The sequence below is a fragment of the Scyliorhinus torazame genome, chromosome 13 (assembly GCF_047496885.1).
Source record: "Scyliorhinus torazame isolate Kashiwa2021f chromosome 13, sScyTor2.1, whole genome shotgun sequence".
NCBI classification, from domain to species: Eukaryota; Metazoa; Chordata; class Chondrichthyes; order Carcharhiniformes; family Scyliorhinidae; genus Scyliorhinus; species Scyliorhinus torazame.
Window position 1 is genome coordinate 39,329,412 of NC_092719.1, and position 26,731 is coordinate 39,356,142.

A 26,731-nucleotide genomic window follows, 5' to 3' on the forward strand; every position below is an offset into this window, starting at 1 on the left:
ATACCTGACCTCTCATTTTAGATTGAACCACGAGGCGGAACATCTTTCTATGTTAACTTCATCAATCCCTTTTAGTATTTTATATACCTTGATTAAATCCACTCTCATTCTTCTAAATTCCAGTGAGTACAAGTCCAAACTATTTAATCGCTTCTCTTACGTCAATCCGTTCACCCCCAGGATCAATCTGGTGAAGCTCCTCTGAACTACATGCCCCACATCTTTCTTCAAATAAGGAGATCAAAACTGAACACAATACTCCAGATGTGGTCTCACCAACAAATTGCAACAACACTTCTCTACTTTTATACTCCAGTCCTTTTGCAATAAATGCTAAAATTCTATTTGGCTTTTCTATTACGTGCTGTACCTGCATATCGACTTTCTGCAATTCATGAACAAAGACACCCAGGTCCCTCTGCCCAGATGCATGTTTAATCTGCTTTCCATTTAGATAGTAATTTGCCTTTCTATTTTTTCGGTCAAAATGGATAACATCACACTCATAGAATCATAGAATTTAAAGTGCAGAAGGAGGCCACTCGGCCCATCAAGTCTGCACCAGCCCTTGGAAATAGCACCCCCACTTAAGCCCACACCCATAACCCAGTAACCCCACCTAACCTGCACATCTTTGGACTGTGGAAGAAACCGGAGCACCCGGAGGAAACCCACGCAAACACGGGGAGAACGTGCAGACTCCGCACAGACAGTGACCCAAGCCAGGAATCGAACCTGGGACGCCGGAGCTGTGAAGCAATCATGCCAATGACTGTGCTACCGTGTTGCACTTATTCACATTAAACAGCATCTGCCAAATTTCCTAGCCTATCTAGATCTCTGTAAACTCTAGATCTTCTCTTCACGCCTGGTTTCCATCTATTTTAGGGTCATCCAAAAATGTTGCTATGTTACACGCTATCCCTGCTTGCAGATAGTTTATATAGATTGTAAACAGTTGAGGTCCGAGGACTTACCCCTGCGGCACCCCGCTAGTTACAGTTTGCCAGCCAGAGAAGGACCCATTTATCCCGATCCTCTGTTTTTGTCAATCCAATCTAGTACTCTACCACCAATCCCCTGCAATTTCACCTTCTGGATTAGTCTTTTATGTGACACATTGTCAAACATCTTCTGGAAGTCTAGATATGCCACATTCACAGGTTCCCCATTAGCCACCTTGCTGGCTTCATCCTCAAAGAACTCACGCAAGTTTGTCAAGCATGATTTATCCCTCATAAAACTATGCTGACAATGGTGGATTGAGCTCTGTCTTTCCAAATGATCAGTCATCACCTCCGTAATGTTTGGTTCCAGCAACTTCCCCAGAATAGAGGTCAAGCTAACCTGTCTATAGTTTCCTACTTTTTGCCTCTCTCCCTTTTTGAATAGGGGTGTCTCATTAGCACATTTCCAATCCACCGGGACCTTTCCAGAACCCAGAGAATTTTGAAATACATCAGATTATCCTCTTATTGGATCTGTGCCTCCGCCATCTCTGTGTTCCCCCATTGTTAACTCATAAATATGCATTCACGGTATCCTCCCAGCGCCCAGAACCTAATGGCTGTGCCTGGGAGACCTGTCAGGGTGCCGTTTAGCACTGGTTTCCACAAAAATGGAGCAATTGTAATGCCACCTGAGGGGGTCACCTCAGTCATTAGAGACCCCTGGGTGGTTTGGGACAGGGCAGGATGGCACCCTCACTCCCACTGGCACAGAGGCACTTTGGATTTACCAGCCTAGCAACCTGGCAGTGCCATCCAGGAATGCTGATGGTGCTACCTTGGCACTGCCAGGGTGCCAATGTTAGGCTGGCTGGGGAACTGCCAAGATGCAGTGCCAGGACACCCAGGTGCCAGGTTGGCATTTCTAGGGACCAGGCCCAGGGGGCCTTTTTACCCTCCCCATCGGGTTGGGATTTGGTGGTCGAAAACAGGGAGGGGTGATTCAAAGGGGTGGGGGAATGTGGAGAGAGGAGAAAAGAGCGGGGCAGCCAGACAAAATGGCGCCCCGATCTGTGAGGAGTCTTTCCTGTTGCACTCACCTGCAGGAAATGACTCAAGTTCAGCCTCGGTAGAGAGAAACTCCCCAAGGATAGAAAAAGCAGTTGTTGTCATTGAATAGCAGGGTGTTTCTCAGTGCTGGAGGCCATTGAGAAACACCCGCTAAATACGCCCAAAACTGGACATAGTTTTTTCCTGTTGAATCGCGCCCATTGTGTCTGCCTCAAAACAACATATGATATATTATTCTTGTAAGGTATGTATTATAGCTGGGTGGTGAATTAAGACAGCTGTACTGCTAAAAAAAACGGTCTTCTGTCTTTCATTTGCAGAATGCTTTGTGTTCAGATAGCTAACAGTTAAGGATTCACTGTAAAATGTACTCTGTGTAAGACACACATTGAGTGAAATTAAATGCTCTCCCCGGAGGCAGCATTGGTGGTGCAGGCATTTAAATCAGACTGGGAGGCCCCATTACCTCCACCTATCACTGCAATTACATAGGTCATTGCATTTCTACCCCTTTTCAGTCCTGCAGAAGGGTCATATGGACTCAAAACTTTAACTCTGCTGTATGTATTTTTGTTAATATGGTGGGCATGTGACATAAAGGTGGAAGATTCTGGCCATTCATGCTGGCGGGATATTCCAGTCCTGCTGACACCCCCCCCCCCACCCCCAACCGCAGGTTTCACAGCAGTGAGGGGAGCATTCAACGTGAAACCCCGTTGACAATGGCGGCACCAGAAGCTGCCACCACTCGCCAATGACGGACCGCCTCCATGAAACACATGGCGGGTTGCATGGAAACTCCAGCACTAAGTGTACATTTGTTTTTCAGTGCTTTATCCACTTCATGTTTCTCTTACCTCACATGTACCAACAGTTCCCTCTTCATCTCCTGCACAGATTTCGGATCCCCTGATTTGGATTTTCCCTTGATGGTACTCACTGCATTTCTTATTTCCAACTATGGGAATCTGGGCTACCTTTAGCTCCCCTTCATAACCCGTACCTAAGAGCGAAATGGAAAAAAGAAAGCTTAAGACACTTGAGCACATGCTAGATTTAAATTAAATATTTCTGGATATGAAATAAACCTTTAAAGCATGCCTACCCATGTCTGTACAGCTAAAAACAACAATATGACATGCCTTCCAGCACTAGTTGTGTGGGTGGTGACTTGAATCTTGAATGAGTGTAAGAGACCATGGGAGACATGAATGGAAGAACTTAAAATCCCACCATCTTTTGTGCTGATTCAACCCACTATCCTTATAGACTTATAGAAGTTACAGTGCAGAAGGAGGCCATTCAGCCCATCGAGTCTGCACCGGCTCTTGGAAAGAGCACCCTACCCAAGGTCCACACCTCCACCTTATCCCCATAACCCAGTAACCCCACCCAACACTAAGGGCAATTTATCACGGCCAATCCACCTAACCTGCACATCTTTGGACTGTGGGAGGAAACCGGAGCACCCGGAGGAAACCCACGCACACACGGGGAGAACGTGCAGACTCCGCACAGACAGTGACCCAAGCCGGGAATCGAACCTGGGACCCTGGAGCTGTGAAGCAATTGTGCTATCCACAATGCTGCCGTGCTGCCCCACGGACTATCCCTGGACTATGCTCCTATAATTAGTGGAAACAGGCATTATGCTCTCATCCTCCAAGGATGAACAGAGCATATACTTTGCCTTTGCTGGATGAGTGTCAATGTGGCAGGTCAACTCCCAGACCATTTATTGGACTTGCCTGATTTTTCAGCTCATTGATGTCAATGGAATGAATAATGTCTGCCACATTCAATGATGTCAGTGTAATCTAGCTGATCAGAATACTGTTTGAGGAAGCGAAGATGACAATATACCCCATTACCTTACAACCTTAAAATCTCAGACCCTACATCCAAACTAGTTTCACTCTCTACTTTGCTGGTTTAAGCAGAATTCCTCGTAGTTGAGTTTCCAAAATACACATATAAAGACAATCTTACATTTCAAACATTGAGAGACTAATCAAAACTATTTTGATTTAGTGCCATGACATGAGTAATAGTTTAAGTGCTATGGATTTTTTTTAATGGGTTAACGGCCTGCCCGCAGGCAGGGAAAAATCTAAGTTTGTTCAAGCTTTGCCTGAATCTAATAGCAAAGATGTGTAGATGCCGGCGTTGGACTGGGGTGAGCACAGTAAGAAGTCTTACAACACCAGGTTAAAGTCCAACAGGTTTGTTTCGATGTCACTAGCTTTCGGAGCGCTGCTCCTTCCTCGGGTGAATGAAGAGGTATGTTCCAGAAACATATATATAGACAAATTCAAAGATGCCAGACAATGCTTGGAATGCAAGCATTAGCAGGTGATTAAATCTTTACAGAGCCAGAGATCTATTCAGAAATCTCTGGATCTGTAAAGATTTAATTACCTGCCAATGCTCGCATTCCAAGCATTGTCTGGCATCTTTGAATTTGTCTATATATATGTTTCTGGAACATACCTCTTCATTCACCCGAGGAAGGAGCAGCGCTCCGAAAGCTAGTGATATCGAAACAAACCTGTTGAGACTTTAACCTGGTGTTGTAAGACTTCTTACTAATAGCAAAGGACAGGGACAGAATACAGCAGGGAAATAAAGCACAAACTATCTGCTCGAAGACAGGGAAAATATATCCTCAATATACTTTATGAATCAAAATCAAGAGGCCTGCTTTAGGGCAATGTTGAATTTAAATGATCAAACACATAGCCCATGTCACCCAGTTTGGCAAATCTGTAGGAAGTGTTCTGCTCCCCCCACCTCCCTACTGTAGAACCTGAACAGGAGACATGAAAGGAACACATGGTAGGTGTTATAACCTGCCTGATTACTACTGGCTGGGGACTATTGCCTATCCCACACTCCTTAGCGAGTCTGAGCTCCCCCAATGAGGGGGGCAGAGAAATCATTAGCATAAATAGAGCTGGCCAGTGTGGAACCAGCTTGAGAGGAGAGAGCAGTGGTGGAGTACTGCTGCTGTTGTATATATGTAATTGTTAATAAAGTTATTTCTTTCGATTCTACAAACTCATGCTGGATTCTTCGTGGCCCTCACAAAAGTAGTGTACAAATAAATGACTGGTTTATTACGGTATACACAAAGTCACGGAACTACTACTCCTCTCTCCGAAGGGCCACCCTCCCGGACCTACACCCAGGTCAGGGTTTTTAATACAGAGTAGTTTGCCCTTGTTAAGGGGAAACCCCACCCCCAATTACCGGAGGAGTTCATACTCAGCTGTGTAAGGGGGAAATCAAATGGAGCACAGTCTTTGGCCCCCATGGGGGCCATAACATGTACCAAATGTTCAAACCTTGGATTATTTACCTTTGGTTTCTCCCCATCCAGAGATATTACAAGAGACACCTTCACGTATTACACATCCAGACCGAGGCAGCTTAATCCAATGAACATAATCAGTTGATTTTACAGGTCTGGAAAAGGGATCAGATTAAAGCATTAAAACCGGGCAATAAATGCAGCACACGTTTCAATTCTGCGAAAGTTTCAAATATCCAAATAAACAAAATCCTGGAAAAAAAAAGCAGGAGCTATTTGTCAAGAGATATTTCGTACAAATTTCCTTTTCTAACATTGGATTGATTAAATTCAATTTCTTTAACATCCATGCTGTTGTTTTCTGCCTGTTGTGTTCCTCATTATGAAGCAGCTGATGCAGCAGATTTCAGCAACATATTTTCACCTCTGTGACTGTTCCTTCAATCAGTCAATCTGGACAGGGGGGACACTTACTGGCATGGGGGGGAAGAGGGCAGGGGTGTTTAGAGCAGAGGGGGAAGAGAGCAGCGTGGAAATGGCTAGATGCCAATTTTTGCTTTAACATTCTACACTGGAGTGCTTAGGGGACGCACCTGGCCAATTTCAACATTACAAGGTTGGATCCTTCTGGTCCACAGACTAGCAGAGATATCTCCATAACTTGCTTATGGGCTGCCTCATTTCTATCATCTTTGATAATTCCCATCACAGCTTCATATCCTCTCAAGTCTTGTTTACTAAAACCAAAAACACATGTACCAGTTAGACAGACACTTCCAATTTTTATAAGGCACCTCTCGTCAGCCAAATATTACAGTAAATGGGTTCAGAGAAGGTATATACCAATGACTACAAGTTTATAGGTTGCAACATACTAGAATAATTTGAAACGATGATCGAATAGGAGACATCAGGGATTATATTCCATTAGTTAGAAGAGTCTTTTTTGAAAGTAATTGTAAAAAATTAAATTTCAGTCAAATAGTGATATTCAATGCATAATTTTAATTTAAAAATCAATTCAAATAACCCTGGGCTAGGTTGATTATTGACACAGATGATAGGCGTTCACTCTCAAAAGGTTGTTGTTATAGGCAACTGTTAATGAGATATTCCCTTATAACACAAGAGTGAAATAAATTTTGACACTAAGTTAATCAAATAACCTGACACTGGGTGTGATTCAGCGACTTCATCGTGCCCAACATGGTGACGGGACAAGGCTGTTGAATGTTGGGAGAGGTCTATCGTGGGATTTGTAACACTTGAATCGTCTGACATCTCACATGATTCAAAGGAATATCTCGGTGCATTGCGATCTGGATCTCCAGGTGCAAATATTTAAATGAGCCAATAGGCTCATTTAAATATCTGCTCGGCCAATTCACCCAGGGCCCGGGATTCCCCGGCCTTGCCAGTGAGGCCTCAATTGGGAGCCATTTGCTACTGGTTCACAAAGTCGAGAACCAGTCATGATGGCACCGGAGGGGGTCTAATTGGGGACCGAGAGGGATGTCTTTGGGGTGTTGATGCCCCGGGTGGTCGGGCACTGAGCCGGTTGGTACCCTGGCACTCCCTCTGGCACTCGGGCTCATTCACACTGCCAAGCTAGCAGGGGCACTGTCAGGGTGCAGGTTTGCAGTGCCAAGGTGCCCAGGGGCCAGGTTGTTCATGCTGGGGATCAGGTCCAGGGTGGGCCTTGCCCCATAATAGGTGTGATGAAGGGGTACATCGGAAGACATAACTTGGGTGAGGTGGGAGGTGGGAGTCCCCGGTGGAGGTTGAAAGATCGGGGCTGCCATTTTAAATGACTTCAACTCGTGTCCGCTGAATCATGCCCACTGTTAGCCAATACTATTCAAACATTGATGCAGAATTTTTCTAAATTTCAATATCACAAACTGATGTCAGAAAGACAGAATAGATGACAAAAATAAAGTTACTAGTGTCTCACAGGATTTTTTAAAAAATCGTTGTTTTACTGTCATATAATCAAATGCATTGGAAACTTGAACTTATTCCATATTATGTGCCAAGTAAGTACTAACCTTCCAGAACCACCATGAGGAGATCTTCTGGCGCAGTGGGTAGCATCCCTACCTCTGAGCCAAAAGCACTGGATTCGAGTCCCACCCCAGGGCTTGATGGTCAAGGAATGTTTGTCTATAATGCAGTGGAACAGCTTAAGTGTGTCAACCTGCAAATCCTTTCAAACAAGCCAATGGCTGTGGTAAGAGCGAGAGACACCCCTGGACCGGGATTTTCCAACCGTTCATGCCGGCAGGATCGGACGGCCCACCCCCGCCACGGGTTTCCCGGAGGCAAGGAGTGCATTTACTGGGAAACCCTGTTGACAGCAGCGGGAGGACCAAAAGATCCCACTAGCAGCCAATAGCGGGCCACCTCTGCCAGCACGAAACATAGGGCAGGGTGCCTGGTAAATGCCACCTGTGATCAGCCACGCTTGATGCGGAGTGGCGCCCTTCAAGCTACCAGCCTCTGGCGACAGACGAGAGACCTGTTCTGGGAATTACTAGCTATGGAAACAGATGAAATCGGTTTAGTGGATCACCAGGTGCGGGAAGGGAATTGGAATAACCACCGTGTTGTGGAAAACTCGCAGTATTCGGGATTAAATCCGACCTACATTTCTGGAAGTGGTATAGTCTGTTTATGCTTGGGATAAAGTTTCACCTTTTGCAAGTTCTCCACCTATGTGTAACCGAGTGACCAGCAAGGCAGCTCGCTGGCAGCCCTACAATGAAAATCCATGCACCCAGTGCCAGGAGGCAACAAGGATTCATCCAAGGTGTGACAATCTCATCTGTATTTCCTCCTCCACTGTTGGGGATGGTGCTGCAGCTTCCAGATGTAACAGTTCAGATCAAGAATTACAATGAACCTGGATTTGTCTCTGCCCCACAACATTGAGCACTACTGTTATCACACTCTGTAACATACAACCAGACTTTTGAATCATAAAAAAAAACCCGCGTACCATGTGGAGAAACAGTGCTTGGCCGTGAGAACCCAATTATTTTCAATCAATGATCCACCACAGAAATGGTTATCCCTAAGAGGAAGAGAATGGGTTTACCACAGTTACAAAGTATGCTCATTACCATCACTCACAGACTATGAATAGACTTTAAAGGATATTCATTTTCTTCAGTAATCTGAATATTAAGGGATGCAAACTGGAGATCTCCATATAGTCAATATTATTTGTCAATGAAATCTGGTTATGTTTTTGATAAGAAACCTCTTGCCTAGCAATCTTAAGTTGCAGTTACGATGAATTATTAGTATGAAGCCAGCAACACTGACTAAACCATAGTCAGCAAGACTCTAATTTGTAGGTCATGAGAGAGCTACATATTGTGTTCACAGAGTTCCACTCCTCCAGCACATCGTTCATAAATATTGCTGAAAAGAGAGACATGTTGCCGAAACTTTTCATCTTGCACTCAGCTGGGACAAACAAGAATGAAAAATTTCAATCTAGCACAACAATTTATGCTACTGGAGAAAAGGCTGCTGATTGGCTTGCAAGTCAACTCTGATTGCCACGGAAAAAAGTAACAGGGACCTATAGGCTCCCCAAGTTCCCGGGTAACTCAAAACAGAGATAAGACTTGAACATGCTCCTTTTGTTTGCAGAAATGGATTCCTGCATATGAATCGATGTGACTTCGAGCAAGCATCTTAAATTGGTTGTTAGTGTTGCTATTAGCGCAGTCAGGATGGCTCAGCAAGTGTTGCCCAATCGTAGAATCACATCTAACAGTAGGTCAGGTACACAGGTCATATGTCCCGGTGATTGGCTGATTGAAACAAACAGCATGTTCCTTTGGCTGGTTCTTTTGGCCCAGCCAGCGAGGCTCACTTCCCATGAATGAATTTTTCACTTCCCATGAATGAATTTTTTAAACAATCAGTCATGGCTGTAACGAGGCTCATTTACACTTGAAGTGACATATATTCATATATTCCCTGTAAACAAAGGGAATATATTCACCTTTTTTTGAGTTACTCAGGAGCTTGTGGAGCCTATGGTCCCCGGTTGTTTTCTCCATGGCAATGCCAATCAAAGTCAAATTGCCAACCAATCAGCAGCACTTTTCTCCTGCAGTACAAATTGTTGCGATCATTTGATATTTTGGCATTCTTGCATTTGTCCTGATTAGTGCGAGATGGAAAGCTTCAGTAACATGTCTCCCATTTCAGCAATATTCAAGTTCTACACTACCAAGCCACTGTTCTTTTTAAATGTCAGAAAGGAGTGGGGGAGAGGGGCACCTGCATTCTCACAACATAGAAGGACTCCTTAACAGGTTCATGGTGTCGCCAGGGCATGAAAAGAATTGCTGAAGGCTTTTTACATTTGACTGCACACTATACTCGCACATTTGACTGCACACTATACTCGCACTATGTCAGTGTGAGAAGGTCCTCGGAAGGGAGCCCTGCATCATTTGATTTTGATGCTTTCTGGAGTAAAAATATTTAGAACAACCCACTCTTAAAACTTGTTTTTCATCAACCAGAAAGTGGTTGCATTGGAGCAAAGCATTTGGGAAATTTACCAAATTGTTATATTGAAGTCAGCTCTGGATAAGGGCTGAGTAATTCAACCAATTTATTTATTTTTAACCTCCGAGGCACTCTGGCCCATGGTAATACAGGAGATCATGGGGTGAATACTTGGGAAAGACAGAAAAGTGATTCAAAACCAAATAATTTGTAATAAAGGTATGAATATGTATATCATTTATATTTTTAAAAAATCCAATTCAGAATTTACCAAAATATCACACTTTGTGTCAATCTGTTAGAGGTCATTTTAGATTTGGGCAATAGTGTAAAATGGACAATCTTGAATTTGCTGCTCATTATAAGACCTGCCCAGTTCTCTTTGGTGTTGCACTTCATTGCATAGCAACTGGCTAATCTATAATACCTATTTTGCACTATTAAAATTTCAGGTTACAATAATCCCAATTTCTGTTGAAATCAGTTCCTTAAATTCTGGATTGATTTTCTTGAATTAGAAACTCCATATTGGAGGGAAGATGAAGTTGCATCAATTAAGTCAATACATTGTCCAGTACTCAGCAATAGAGAACATAAAAACTCCAGGTTAAAGTGGCAGTAGGGGCACAACAGCAACCTTCAGGGTCTGTGTGTCGAGAGGAAAATAGTAAAAAAATCCACAAATATGTAAAGAAGTGGCAACTTGACCAATTTAAAAGCAGCTTGGCAGCCACTCTCAAGTCATCAATGCCATGCGAGTAAGAGGGGATCTTGGATAGAGAGTGAAATAAAAGTCCAGTTCAGTGCCTCAGGATATCAGTAGTGCAAGCATATAACACACTTGTTTACAAAGACAGAACAAGAGAGTGAAAAATGTGTTCCTTTGTATTTATATAATTCTCTGATGGATAGATACTTGGATCATATTCAAAAACAAAGTTATGTAATAACTAGGAAGGCTTGTCACAAATCGAACTGATTTACCTGTGCCGCAGACTAACCATCCAGCTGGATGATTTAGCTTTTGCTCGAAATCCATTGATTATTCTTGTCTGTAATTTATTTGAACATTTATGAGTACCTGGGGATTGGACAGGGGAGGAGGAAGTAGTAGTTTGTCATTAAAGTTGAGATTTCAGAAAAGTAACTGCAACAAAGGTATTTCCCTTTCAAAATCACAACACTCAAAACTTTGAATAGTCCTGTAATCAAAAATTGGAGTGTTTTCAAACAGTAGTGCTTCAACATCTCTCCCCCAACCCCCCCCCCCCACACACACACACACACACACACGCACACACACACACAGCACTGTCCCCTGCCTCTTCAGCAACATATTTTGGTCACTGGCATAACCTCATTATGAACAGCAATTCGCACACCTTATAAAATGATGGAGATGAGATACATCTTAAATGTATCCCGGATATATTCAGTACTCAAATAAAAGTAAAATGTGTGTGTATTTATGTATGGAATGCACACAGAGCTAATAAAAAGGTAAGTTCAAGATTTGAAATATGGAAACATTTTTACATGTCTACAGAAACAAATGGGAATACATTAGTACAACAACAAAATGTCATTACCGGAAGATCAATGCTTTAGGTATTGTGCAGGCATTTATTTTGGAAGTCGCATGTTGTGCAAGAGAAAAAACCAAAAATGTCATAAAAAGTCCAATAAATGCCAGAACATTGGACTCCAAAGACATGTAAGATGTTTGCCAAATCTTTCATTTTTAAATACACATACAAAATGTGGAAGGACCCTCTTGTCCCGTTACATTACAACAGTGATTCCGATAAATTATTCAACATTCTATAATACAATGCTCTACATGTTCCCTGATTGAATTCCTTAATCAACTACAAAAAGAGAAAAAAATGATTGCTCGTGATTATTAGAACAATGGCAAGAAAGAAAGTGATTTCCTTTAATAGCCTGAAAATCCAATAAACCCAAGGGTGGTAGAAGTTTAGAACTCGCTGCTGTAAACTACGATTAATGCTACTGTGATTACATTTAAAAGTAAGATAGGTGGATACATGTTTAGCAAAATTATTAAGAGGAATTGGGTAAAGCCAGGTATATCAGTCACGATCTCCTTGACTGGCAAAACTGGCAATGAGGAGCTAAATGCTCTCCTGCTGTTTGTATGTTCTCACAATGATTGAAGGGGAGATTTTAGAGTAACAATATTCTAATTCATCAAAATTAGGAGGCTGTGAGGAATCAGATAGAACATGAACATTCTGTTCAAGAGTATTAACCGCTAACATGAACGAGGTTGTCTTATGAGCAGAGGTTGAACAGACTGGGTTTGTTTCCACTGGAGTTTTAGAAGAATGAGGGGTGACTTGACTGAAGTAGATAAGATCCTGGACAAGGTGAATGTGGGAAAGGATATTTCCACTTTTCACTAAGTCCATAACTAAGAAGCACTTTCAGGACAGAGATGAGGTAACAATTTTTCTGAGGGTTGTGCACCTTTGGAAATCCCTGCCTCTGAAGGAAGTGGAGGTGGGGTCATTGAATATTTTTAAGGCAGAATTGGATAGATTGTTGTTAGGCAAGGGAATCAAAGGGGTTAGATGGGAATGTAGAACTTGAAACACAACAGATCAGCCATGGTGTGATACGCTCGAGGGGCCGAATGGCTTCTGTTCAGGTGAAAGGTTCTCACTAAGAACCAAAATCAGAGCTTTGCCATTGAAACATGATACCAAATGATAATATAAAAAGCATACCTGTTAAGGTTAATTTGGGTGTTTTGTCACCTACAAAGAAAGGACATGAAGTTACAATAAGGAAAAACACAATGGATTGAAATGCATGATAAACACATATTTAGTCCTAATACACACCCAAAGCAAAATCTATGAATGTAATTTTCCATGTATTAATCCAATTTTAGTAATCTTCCCAGTAAGCACTCCAATTTTAGTATATGCGCTGCCAAAATAATTAAGCTCAAGAAAGAATGGACAAGAATAGGATTTGAATCCAGCCATGCAGAATGCAATGGAAAGCATTCAGAATTAATTTTTAAAATCTTAAACCGTGACAATGCCAATTAAAATTCAAGTGAACTGTGCATTTCAAAAAAGGTATAACGTATATCCAACTGTGTGTATGTGTGTGTGTGCGGGAATACGTACACCTCCTACAGCAAAAGGTTGTGTTCTGGCAGTCAAATAAATGTAACTATAATATACAAAAGTCATGCTTTAGAACAAATATTTATTGCGAAGTATTCTTGTTCAGTCTTTGGCATTCATGGCTACTATATCAGTATGCTTTCTGGGGGAAGCATGAAAATCTCTGTTATTTAGACAGAAAGCCATAAGTAGTTTATAAACCGAGGTTAAAAGTCATGGACAAGTAGTATTTATGTCCACCCGTTAACCATTCAAAGATTAATGAGGCTTTAAATGTTTTCTCCAGTGAACTTTAAGAATTTGAATTTCAAGTTAATGTTTAGGGACATTAAACATTTTTAACTGGCTTTTATAAAAACATTAGCAGGTCGAACTTCATGTTTTGAATCATGAAAAAAACCCAAGCATCGAAAAGCTATAATAAATGCATTGGGCAAGGAGCTCTCCAAATTTTCCCATCCTGCCTGCAACGATGCCCATCCCTGGTGGAACAGGAAAATGCTCCAATGTTGTTTGTCCTCTGAGCTTCGCAGATCTGAAGGAGCTTTGAAAAAACAACACAGATGCAGCCAGATGTTGCAACATCCAGACCATTGTGACTGGAGACCTATATGTGAAATTTGTCATTGAACTGTACGCCGCCTCACTGTCCTCATGCTATTAACATGTAGTCACAGACCTTGATGAAATTTCTCCAAAATATTTGCATTGCATCATACGAGGAGCAAATACAACAGCCTCAAAATTGAGAGACTCACTTGAACACTCGAGCCTGGATGTCCACACATCAGGGGCGAAAGTCTCCGGAAACGGCGCGATGTCCGCCGACTGGGCCGGAGAATCGCGCGGGGGGGCCCGCCAACCGGCGCGGCGCGATTCCCGCCACCGCCGAATCTCCGGTACTGGAGACTTTGGCAACCGGCGGGGGCGGGATTCACGCCAGCCCCCGGCGATTCTCCGACCCGGCGGGGGGTCAGAGAATTTCGCCCCTGATAGTCAAATTCCCAACTTTCTGGCCATTCAAATAAACATGTGGAGATGCCGGCGTTGGACTGGGATGGGTACAGTTAGAAGTCTTACCACACCAGGTTAAATTCCAACAGGTTTATTTGGAATCACTAGCTTTTGGAGCGTAGCTCCTTCATCAGAACTCACCTGATGAAGGAGCTATGCTCCGAAAGCTAGTGATTCCAAATAAACCTGTTGGACCTTAACCTGGTGTTGTAAAACGTCTTACTGATTCAAATAAACAGCAGACAATTACAAGTCTTGTAATCAAGCAGGTCCGATTCTCTGATCTGTGTTCCTGTTGAGCAAGACTATGAATTAGGTGTGAGTGTTCTACGACCTGCAGGTAATGTCAAGTACTTACAAGATTCTATTGCACAGTAGTCCCATGGAGTGAAAGGATCATTAGTGTAACACCAGGGACCATGTTTGTCTGCATCTGGATTGCGACAGTAGTTCTCCACCAAGCTATCAGAATTGGTGTACGAAGCAGTTCTGCGTATAGGTAAAGGGCAGCGGTTACACAATGATCAGCCTGGTTCACCTCTGAAAAGGTATGGCAAGATGGGTATGGCAAGATGGAACTTTTCTACCTACACATTTTATTTGTTTAATAACGTGATTACATTTTAAATAACTAGTCCATTTTGACTGGCGACTTTACTCCTTCCTGCCTGTGCTCCACAACTGAGAAGGGAGTAGGCAAGAAAATGAATCCCACAATCAAAAAACTTGACTGTTCTCTAAATATGTCTGTGGAGGACCCACTGGCATTAATTATTTGACTGCACAGGTGAAGGGGCAAGATGTTCAACGCCAATCAGTCAGAGTAATTTACTTAATCAATGGCCGCTGCCACTGGACTCACTATCCATAGAATCCATTGAATCCCAACAATGCAGAAGGAGGCCATTCAGCCCATTGAGTCTGCATTAACGCTCTGAAAGAACACCCTACCTAGGCCCACTTCCGGACCCTATCCTCATAACCCCACCATCCTCGTAACCCCACCTAACCTGTGCATCTTTAGACACTAAGAGGCAATTTTAGCATGGCCAATCAACCTAATCTGCGCATCATTGGACTGTAGGAGGAATCCGGAGCACTAGGGGAAACCCATGCAGACACGGGGAGAAAGTGCAAACTCCACAGACAGTCACCCAAGGCCAGAATCGAACCTGGATTCCGGCCAGCAGTGCTAACCACTATGCCACCATGCATAATTTTTTAGCAAGTGCACTTTGCCATCAATGGTGCACTGTACTAGACTTACGCACAGCATCAACCCAACAAGGTTACTGCGATAGCAACTATCTTCCTTATAATTCCTACAAGACAGACAATTAATTGCATGGGAGCAGAATTATGATCAAGATCCCCGCCAAGTCACACACCTTGAATTGGACATATATCACCATTCCAGCATTTCAGTTGGGTCAAAATCTTGGATATCCCCATTTCATACTATTTTGGGGGATACTGTTAGTATAACAGGTGCAGTATCACTCAAACCACCTAGGAAAGAGCAATAAATGTAACCCTACCCAAGTCTCATGAACAAGAAACAAAATAACCTGAATTTTCACTCCCAAGTCTGGATACTGGGAGTCAACAAATCTCCCGGCTCATCACACCTGCCTTAGGAGGGACTCCCCTGACTGGTGGATTGTCATTCCAGGGTGAGCGACTCGCTGCCCCCTGACAGAATTTAGGCGGCCACAGAAGCTGCCGAATGCCGAGAAAGGCTGACTAAAAGATCCTCCTATGTTTACTGGGATTTCTTTCCAGTTGTTTTGTTAAATGTTAGACCCTCTAATCATCACCCCTCACACACTGTCACTCTCCTCACCAACTCCCCCCATGCCAAAAATAAAGCTGTAAATATGTTATTGGCTTCAGTTTATACATACATATATATAATATATATTATATATATATATTTTTTTAAATTTTTAAATGCTCATTCATGAAAGCTGATTCAAAGCATCCCCTCAAGTACTTGGTCCCTTTTCGTATTCATAACGCCACAAAGACAGATAATCCTTTCATAACCTCTTTCAACTGGAAATCAAACTGTGAACTTGGAACATCCTACTGAGATAATGGTAGGTTGCAGAAAACAATTAGGTATTAATAATGATAGGTTGTAGAATACAACTAAGTATTAATATTGATAGCCTAAGTATTAATAATGATAGCCTTTAAAATTATATCAACAAACAACTATTGTAACTGCGAGAACAGTTTTATTTTAACTCACTCTTTCAGGCAGCCTTTTTGACTTGGACCAGGGTTTTAAATAACTGTGTAACTTGACAGATCTTTAGACCCTATCCACCCTTCAAGTGCCGTTATTGCTCCCCTAGAAAGTCATAATTCTCACTCAGTGGGTTGATGCACTTGTTACAGCAAAAAAAAAAAAAAGGCCCGTTTGAACTCAGCTTTTTAGTTTAAATGGCTCCACTATGTTTCCCTCAAGTGCGAAGCATGTAACATCCCCTTCCCCTACCAGTGAAATAGGGATCTACTGGATATGGGAGCAGAACCTCTAGATTCAGGGTCAGTCTTACAGAAACAATGACAACTAGGCTCATTTAATGGTGGAGAGGCATCAAGTCAGCCTCCAGGAAGTGAAAAACTTCCCGCAATTAAGTGGGAGAGCAGAAGGGGCTGACACAGGATTCCCGGCCAATTGAAACCCATTGTCCCTGAGCCCACTGTAATTCAATGGTGACTCACGGATTAAATAAGAGCTGCACCCCTTTCCCGTGCCTCCTGAACGCCTCCCAGCAAAATCCTATTGGATTTGTTGGTGGCATCGGGAAGTGTGGGGGGGGGGGGGGGGGGGGGGGGGTGGCGGGCAATGAGCACCTTCATTATCTGGCATCAGTAAGGGGGGGGATGCTACTAATACCTTCCAAACACACAACGTCTATCACCTAGAGGCAAAAGGGCAGCCGCTGCAGGTGAACACCACTCCTTCAAAAGTTCCCTCCAAGTCACTTGACATCCTGACTTGGAAATATATCATTGTTCCTTCACTGTCGCTGAGTCAATATCCTGGCACTGTGGGTGTACTTACACCACATGGACTGCCACGGTCCAAGGCGGCAGCTCACCACCACCCTCTCAAGGCAATTAGGGATGGGCAATACATTCTGGCCTAACCAGCAACACCCACATCCCATAAAACAAATAAACATTTTGAAAATGTTATTTAAAAAAAATAATAAGTGCCAATACAGTGAATCGCTGTTTGAAAGAGTGGTGAATGGACAAGCATGCCAAATGCTGGTCTGTTGGACACAAGTTTCATTTATCCAGGCAGGTTTAGCTCATTTGCTAGACAGCTGGATCGTGATGCAGAGCAAGACCAACAGCGTGGGTTCAATTCCTGTACTGGCTGAGGTTATTCATGAATGCCGGCCTTCGCAACCGTACCCATCGGCTGAGGTGTGGCGATTCTCCCACCAGACAGCTCTCCTCCTCTAAAGGGGAAATCAGTCTATGATCATCTGGTATTAGGGCGACTTTACCTATTTATTTATCCATCACCAACAATCCAATTCTTAGCAAGCAGAGGAATTTGAGCCTTACCTTTCAGAAGCCTGGTTGTAATTTATCCAGGGGGCACACTGGACACCAGTTCTAGTTTTAGATACAGTTCCTCTATAGGTTGTCCCAATCCCTTGGTAACACTCTAGACAAATTGGAAGTCATAAGGTAGGGTTAAAAATTGAAGCATCAACTTGTGTTTTCAATTCATCTCATTTTATTCTTTCATCACCTTTCCAATATTCTTTCTGTACCCTACATTTCCTAAAATCACTGACTCAGCTTAGAGTATGATTTTCTCGTCACCACCACAGTATCTAAGGGTCCGGAGGAAGCCAGCAGTGCAGCAGTAAAAAGCAACACAAACACTAATCTAATCGTTTATGTCCTGCTATATTACCAGCATGTTTTTTTTGCAGTCTTTCTTTTTATAATGGTTACAGTACACTGTGCAGTTGATTTGGCTAAAACTCAATTATCTTGAGACTGGAAAGGAACAAATAGCCGAGAGGCAAGAGAAAATGATTGGAACTATTTTTAGTTCATCACCAAAATTAACTTTGGATGGTTTATTAATCTTTCTTCTTGATCACCTGATGGTACTTCTGGGACATTGAACAGATTGGGAAAGACATTTGCTGAAATTTACTCTAAAAATGCATTTCAGTCACCCATCAAACCTAAAATGACCTTCTGTGATGAATGAAATAGAAGTTGTTATATTTTATATTTGTTGCGGTAATGTTATTGAAAAACAGGTTTACGATCCATACAGCCAGTATGTCTGCTAAATCTGTGCTTAAGGGATCATATAAAAGTGAGGTAATCTTTGATTTTGTCAGGATAGATTTGCTGATAGATTTGAGAAGCATTTACTTGTTTAAAGATAGGTGGCTAATGGAATATTGTTTTCGTTTGGAGATCACAGTGGGGAGGTAATTTAAGAGAGATATTTGATGCTTGCTACTCAGGTCATGGAACATCTTGTGGGAGGAGACAGAAGAATGCCTTATATATTGGGTACAATGTAATTAACGGGAGGAGCCAGGTCTGTCTGTAGCTTCAGTTAACCATAGGCTTATAGTCTGCCAAGAAGTGTCTTTCAGTTGGCTCCAAGGGCTCTGCATAGAGAAAAAGTAAATAAACATGATTGTTAACTTTATTTATAAGTGGAATTTGACCTATATTGGTTTACTTAATTGGAATATAGAGTGATGTGGAGATGCCGGCGTTGGACTGGGGTGAGCACAGTACGAAGTCTTACAACACCAGGTTAAAGTCCAACAGGTTTGTTTCGATGTCACTAGCTTTCGGAGCGCTGCTCCTTCCTCAGGTGAATGAAGAAGTCTGTTCCAGAAACACATATATAGACAAATTCAAAGATGCCAAACAATGCTTGGAATGCGAGCATTAGCAGGTGATTAAATCTTTACAGATCCAGAGATGGGGTAACCCCAGGTTAAAGAGGTGTGAATTGTACCAAGCCAGGACAGTTGGTAGGATTTCGCAGGCCAGATGGTGGGGGATGAATGTAATGCGACATGAATCCCAGGTCCCGGTTGAGGCCGCACTCATGTGTGCGGAACTTGGCTATAAGTTTCTGCTCGACGATTCTGCGTTGTCGCGGGTCCTGAAGGCCGCCTTGGAGAACGCTTACCCGGAGATCAGAGGCTGAATGCCCTTGACTGCTGAAGTGTTCCCCGACTGGAAGGGAACATTCCTGCCTGGTGATTGTTGCGCGATGTCCGTTCATTCGTTGTTGCAGCGTCTGCATGGTCTCGCCAATGTACCACGCTTCGGGACATCCTTTCCTGCAGCGTATGAGGTAGACAACGTTGGCCGAGTCGCACGAGTATGTACCGCGTACCTGGTGGGTGGTGTTCTCACGTGTAATAGTGGTATCCATGTCGATGATCTGGCACGTCTTGCAGAGATTTCCATGACAGGGTTGTGTGGTGTCGTGGTCACTGTTCTGAAGACTGGGTAGTTTGCTGCACACAATGGTTCGTTTGAGGTTGCGCGGTTGTTTGAAGGCAAGTAGTGGGGGTGTGGGGATGACCTTGGCAAGATGTTCATCGTCATCAATGACGTGTTGAAGGCTGTGAAGAAGATGACGTAGTTTCTCCGCTCCGGGGAAGTCCTGGACGACGAAGGGTATTCTGTCGGTTGTGTCCCATGTTTGTCTTCTGAGGAGGTCGGTCCGGTTTTTCGCTGTGGCGCGTTGGAACTGTCGATCGATGAGTCGAGTGCCATATCCCGTTCGTACGAGGGCATCTTTCAACGTCTGTAGATGTCTGTTACGCTCCTCCTCGTCTGAGCAGATCCTGTGTATACGGAGCGCTTGTCCATAGGGGATGGCTTCTTTAATGTGTTTAGGGTGGAAGCTGGAGAAGCGGAGCATCATGTGGTTATCCGTAGGTTTGCGGTAAAGCGAAGTGCTGAGGTGACCGTCCTTGATGGAGACGAGTGTGTCCAAGAATGCAACTGATTTTGGAGAGTAGTCTGATGGTTGGATGGAACTTATTAATGTCATCGTGCAGTCGTTTCAGTGATTCTTCGCCGTGGGTCCAAAGGAAAAAAATGTCATCGATGTATCTGGTGTATAACATCGGTTGAAGGTCCTGTGCGGTGAGTAGGTCCTGTTCAAACTTGTGCATGAAGATGTTGGCGTATTGGGGTGTGAATTTGGTCCCCATGGCTGTTCCGTGCGTCTGGATGAAGAACTTGTTGTCGAAGGTGAAGACGTCGTGATCCAGAATGAATCGGATGAGTTGCAGAATTGCGTCTGGAGATTGGCAGTTGTCGGTGTTGAGTACTGAGGCTGTTGCAGCAATGCCGTCATCATGGGGGATGCTGGTGTAGAGTGCCGAGACGTCCATTGATTAAATCTTTACAGAGCCAGAGATGGGGTAACCCCAGGTTAAAGAGGTGTGAATTGTCCCAAGCCAGGACAGTTGGCAGGAATGGTGTAAAATTTGGGCCAGTGCATGCTTTTGCTGCCCTCGTCACTGGTTTTTGAAGAGACCATCGTGAGGTTATTTGCTGTCTGCTTAAATGGTCCCAAGTGTTGTAACCCAGATCCAGCATTCTCACCTCTGAGCTTAGAAGCATCCACAATATTTGTTGAGGAAATTCCCCATTTTAGGTAAAGTAAAAGAAGTCATTTGCGCATTTTACCTTCTGAAAGTGGTGTTTTATTCTCACACCTTGGGATATGAAAACAATAAGCTACTCGAATTTCTGGATCTGTCGTGAAGCACCAGGGGGCTTCTGCACCGTCAGGATTCCTGCAGTAATTTTTGTTCAAGTCTCTGCAAAATAATCAGAACAAAAGTTTACAGGATATAGGATGCCAGAGGTTTGAAAAATGGAACGGACTTACTTCTTATTCCATGCAAAAGTGACAAAATATAGCATTAACATTGAAAACTGTTTCTTCGAATGAGCACCTTACCTTGGCCCAAGCCAATACCCTATACCCATGACTCAGTAGCTCCACCTATCCTTCTGGACAGCAAGGGGCAATTTAGCATGGCCAATCCACCTAACCTACACATCTTTGGACTGTGGGAAGAAACCAGAGCACCCAGAGGAAACCCAGTGCAAATTCCACACAGTCACCCAAGGCTGGAATTGAACCTGGGTCCCTGGTACTGTGAGGCAGCAGTGCTAACTACTGTGCCACCCTGTCAATACCCAAAGATCGAACCTAATTATATATTTATATCTACATTTCATGTTCAGTCGTATTCTTTGTTGTAACTATTAGAAATTAAAGCAAGATAATACCTGTTTGTAGCAACATAAGACCTGGCATATTAAACTGCAGCACCAATTATGGAGTTAACTTGATGATACTTCACCGAGCTGAAATGTTAACTATGTCCCTCTCTCCACGGATACTGCCTGACCTGCTGAGTATTCACAACCCATTGTTTTACTTTTACTTTCTAACCAGGCAAAACACAGCTCTCAACATTGTTATGGGCCAGGGTTTAGAGAATCCCAAAGTGTATCATGGAGTTCACCTGACCCACAACTTTTAATAGATTGTGATATAGGGAGCACACGGCTTACTCTACAGGTATGGTATAGCAGAAAATGGACCAGTGTTTTTTTAAAACAAAACAATGTTTATTCTATGAACTGTAGCCACGCAAAATGGCTGCTTCCCGATTAATTTGGCCAAAACCCGATTTAAAATGGCTAACCGGAAAGGCTGATGGGAAAAGCAGGTAACCAGACACAAACGGACAGCTGCAGGCAGAACATCATATTCGGCTCTGGGGAAGTCGGCCCAGATCGATACTCAGGACTATTAACAGCCCATCAACCCAGACATCTGCAGTTATACTCAGGACTATTAGCAGCCCATCAACCCAGACATCTGCAGTTTAATCGGCTATCCCCGGGAACAATTGCAACATATTAGCAATTGAATACCGGGCCAGACCTGTCGGCGCCTGCTGTGGCCGAAACAAAGGCAGGTGAACGACCACCCCCCCCGATCGGGGAATCGCCTCGCAATTGGACGTATCGAACCCAGTGATTGGGAACAAGTCCAATCACTTGGGACTCAGGGTCAAGGGCCGCCCCAAGAGGCGGGAAGCCCCTGGGCCCTATAAAGTGAGGGGCCAAGTTCAGATCGCTCTCTCTCTCTCTCTTCTTCGCCTGCTCGAGACCTTCGCAAGAACAGCAACCGGCAACTGTAAGTTTGAATCCAGCGATCGCTATCCGATAAAGACTCCTAGCCACCGACCTGTATCAGCCTTTTGAATCCCGCAGGCCAAATCCGATTGGACAAGCCATTCGTTTCCCTGACCTGGTGGGCTCCTCCTAAAGTTAAGTATTGGCCAGTAGTGATAGGTTTATTATATAGATAGTAGGATCATTGTATAAACATTACTTGTTGTATATAATAAATGACCATTGATTTCAATCTTACTAAGCGGTGTGCTGACTTATTAATCATAACTTGAACTTGAACCACGTGGTGGTATCAGAAAGATACCTGGCGATTCGTGAGCAAAGGTGACGTAATCAGAGCTAATAAACTAAGGCTAAAAAGAGCAACAGAACTCAAGTTAACCTTTCTAAAACAAACAGTGAACATCTTAGCAAACAGTAAATTAAATACACCCCCCAATGAATACAACACTAAATAACCTGTATGCTGTCCTTTTTACCATCCAAAAGACTGAGCAAACCTTCAAACAGGAGCACATATGGTTTACATTCAAGACTGAAAACATTTATAATTCTTCTGAATTCACCAAATGATTAAGAGATAGTCCTTCATGGCAGAGATCAACAGCAGTGCAGCTCACAGACACATTCAAGCTTTCTCAAACTGAAACCAAAAAAGCAGAAGTGGAGTTCAGCTCCACCCACACTCTGACATCACTCCAGTAACATGAGCAGCTCCATTTCCTAAAGGTACATTTCTTAAACATCCATTTCTTAATGGATACTCTCACATGACACCTACCGCCCCCCCCCCAAGAAAAAAAAATAAACCATCAACTTCAAGATGGTTTCATTTTTCACCTTTTAAGAAATGCTCCCAGTAAATATAATTTTTGTTTCAAAAAATCAACACACGCAAACAGGTACAATAATATAGTCCATTTTTTTTCCTTCTTCTTCCTCCAACTGAAATTCGTCTCGATTGACAGTCTCTTTGAACGAGAAGGTATCTGCACGATCCATCCATTGCTCTACGCCTCGGCATTTCTCTTTAAAATCAGATAATTTAGTTCAATCTCATCATAGAGTCCCTTGCAATTCTCCAACACAGGAGCATTGGTTATCACAAGTTTTCAGGCAGTCAAATGCCTGTTGAAAGTCCGCTGTCCATTGAAATTTTCGACGTTTCTTAAGCAAGTCCATCAATGGAGCAATCATACTGCAAAACGTTTTCACACATGTTCGATCAAATCCACTTGTGCCAAGAAATCGCATTATTTCCTGTCGTCTTGAGGGTATCGAAAACCCCTCAAGGAAAGTGATTTGGGCTTTTCCAAATTCACTTTTGGCTCGGTTTATCACCAAACACGCCTCCTGAAGTTGATCGAATAACTCCATCAGATGTTTTAAATGTTTTGTCCATGTCTGGCTGAAAACTACCAGATCGTCGATGTATACCGCACAATTGGGTAATCCTGAAACAACTTTGTTAGGTAATCGTTGAAATGTGGCTGGGGCATTTTCCATGCCAAATAGCATAATTTTGAATTGGTATATACCATCTGGAATTACAAAAGCTGAAATTTCCTTCGCCCTTTCAGATAAAGATACCTGCCAGTAACCTTTAAGTAAATCCAGTGTGGAAATAAAAACTGATTGTCCCACTTTCTCAATGCAATCCTCCAAACTTGTGATAGGACAAGAGTCCATTCGTGTAACAGCATTAACCTTTCTATAGTCCATACAAAACCGTTGGGTATCATCTGGTTTTGGTACCATCACTGTGGGTGAGCTCCATTGGTTGCAACCAACTTCAATTATGCCATTTTTAAGCATACTCTCAATCTCTTTGTTAACCTGTGCCAATTTTAAAGGGTTAAGTCTACATGGATGTTGTTTGATCGGAACAGCATTTCCCACATCTACATCATATATAGCCATTTTAGTGAGGGGGGGAAAGACGGTGTGGGGGAAGAGTTGGCGAGGGGGAAAGTGTCGGCGGGGGAGGGAGGGGGAAAGTGTCAGCGGGGGAGGGAGAGCCAGCGAGGGGAGTGAAGAGTCGGTGAGGGGGGGGGAGAAGAGTCGGCGAAGGGGGGGAAAGAGTCGGCGAAGGGGGGGGAAAAGAGTCGGCGAGGAGAGGGGAAAGAGTCGGAGAGGAGAGGGGAAAGAGTCGGAGAGGAGAGGGGAAAGAGTCGGAGAGGAGAGGGGAAAGAGTCCAAGACGGTGAGGGGGGGGGGAAAGACTGTGTTGGGGGAAGAGTCAGCGAGGGGGAAAGTGTCGGCGGGGAGGGAGAGTCAGTGAGGGGTGGAAAGAGTCGGCGAGGGGGGGAAGAGTCAGCGAGAGGGGGGCAGAGACGGTGAGAGGGGGGAGAGACGGTGAGAGGGGGGGGGGGGGAGAGACGGCGAGGGGGGGGGAGAAGAGTCGGCGGGGGGGGGGGGGAAAGAGTCGGCGGGGGGGGGGGGAAAGAGTCGGCGGGGGGGGGGGGAAAGAGTCGGCGAGGGGGGGGGGGAAAGAGTCGGCGAGGGGGGGGGGAAAGAGTCAGTGAAAGGGGGGAAAGAGACGGCGAGAGGGGGTAAGAGATGGCCGATGGCCAAGAGGGGGGAAGAGACGGCGAGGGGGGTAGAGTCGGTTAAGTGGGGGGGGGGGGGGGAAAAAGAGTCAATGGGGTGGGGGGGGGAAAGAGTCAGCGGGGCAGAAGAGTCGGCAAAGGCTGGGGGGGGGGGGGGGGGGGAAGGGTCGGCGAGGGTGGGGGGGGGGGGGGGGGGGGGGGGAGTGTCGCCGAGAAGGGGACAAAGTCAGCGACGGGGGGGGGGGGGGGAAAAGAGTGAGTGACTGGGAGGAGAGTCGGCGACGGGGATGGAGGGGCAAGAGTCAGTGCAATGACGGGGAGAGAATCGGCAATGGGGGGGGGGGGAAAATGAGTCGGTGAGGTGGATTAATTAAAACAAAGCAGCACCTGATTGAACGTTATGCCCTGAATGAGCTCTGCAATTCCAGCACAGGCATCACTGTATCATGGCTTCCCTCAAGGTCTGCACACGGGCAGCAATTAGGTCTTGCCAATGCAAGAAGGTATAATCTGCCCAGTGTTCTCCACACCCACACCTACCACAGTGCAAATACTGACCATTCTATCAGCAACAGAGTGAAGGTGCACCGCACAAAGTCTCACAGTTGTAAGCACAATGGACCACCATGCATCAGCATCCCTTCTGCAAATAATTATGGCAAATACCAACACTTTGCGCTGCTGCTGGAACGATTGCTACCCACCAAACATTTCCTCAGAGTCACGGTATCAAGGGAGCTGGGAAGCCACCAAGCTAATTATCTCAGAAGCAGCAGAAGCTTCTTAGGTGAGACCAACTCAAGTGAGATGGAATCTGTCACTTAAGCAAAAAAAAGCAAAGTCTACATGATGCACAAAATAAATCCAACATTTAAAACACTGTCATCCTGAAAGTAGCCCAGACAGCCATGCAAAAGATCGGGAAATACTGCACAACTAGACATTGAATCAACTTCAGCCATGAAATCCAAACATCCAGTGACAATGGAAATCCACTAGCTATGTATGAAGGGAGCAAGCGAACACTTGGTCCTACCATCACCAAAGTTGCTGCCAGAAATCAGTAGATGGTGAAGTAGTCACCGACAGAACAGACGTCCCGCTGGGCTGAACACTATTGTGAGCTGAAGTACTGTGAGAGGGACACCTCCATGTCCATGCTCTCCTGCAGCTTCCTGTCATGGATGAGTTAATGAAGAACATTCATCACAAGCTTCAGTAGTCGATTAACTGCTGAGCAAACAGAAAGACACGCGGCAATGATGGGAACCCAGCTGCACTGCTCAAGCACAGTAAGTCTCATCTATTGCCAAACTTTTATGACCTTCTTCTTGGCTGGAAAGTAAGCAAGTCCCACAGGAGATACATGATCCAAAGTAAAACAAAGGCGAGAAAGGAAACTGGAACAATAACAGGGGCATCTCAGTCCTGAGCATTATGGCTATAATGACTTCTCCAAGACAAGACTACTAACAATAACTCTTTTAGTGTAGCAACAAAAAGGGCCGCTGCTGTGCAAACAACACTTGCTTCCTAGCTCAGGGACCTATGGAGATGCCTGGGCCAGAACTGTGGATTTAAAAAAAATAATTTCCAGTAAAGGGGCAATTTGGCATGGTCAATCCACCTACCTTGCACATTTTTAGGTTGTGTGGTTGAGATCCACGCAGACATTGGGAGAATGTGAAAACTCCACACGGACAGTGACCAGAGGCTGGGGTCGAACCCGGTTCCTCAGCAACGGGAGGCAGCAATGTTAACAACCGCGAACTGTAGGTTGTATTTTCCAATTTTGGGGCTATGTCGGGAGGAAGCGTCTGGTCTTACAACCAAAAAGTTGGCGTCATGCCCGCATCGATGCTCTGCCCGGTGGAGGGCTAGCAGCCATGCA

General features: G+C 44.2%; 1 protein-coding gene across 2 annotated transcripts in view; it reads right to left on the bottom strand.

The window, feature by feature from the left end:
- The window catches only part of LOC140387975 (hepatocyte growth factor-like), a 74,879-nt gene that overhangs the window by 6,793 nt on the left and 41,355 nt on the right, over window positions 1–26,731 (bottom strand). For both annotated transcript variants that reach the window (XM_072471396.1, XM_072471395.1), the window contains exons 9-17: window positions 20,763–20,896; window positions 17,628–17,730; window positions 14,395–14,525; window positions 12,612–12,641; window positions 10,846–10,942; window positions 8,327–8,401; window positions 5,922–6,065; window positions 5,377–5,483; window positions 2,876–3,021 (exon numbers count right to left, since the gene is read on the bottom strand). In XM_072471396.1, coding sequence (XP_072327497.1) covers window positions 2,876–3,021; window positions 5,377–5,483; window positions 5,922–6,065; window positions 8,327–8,401; window positions 10,846–10,942; window positions 12,612–12,641; window positions 14,395–14,525; window positions 17,628–17,730; window positions 20,763–20,896 — 967 coding nt within the window. The remainder of the gene's footprint in view (window positions 1–2,875; window positions 3,022–5,376; window positions 5,484–5,921; window positions 6,066–8,326; window positions 8,402–10,845; window positions 10,943–12,611; window positions 12,642–14,394; window positions 14,526–17,627; window positions 17,731–20,762; window positions 20,897–26,731) is intronic.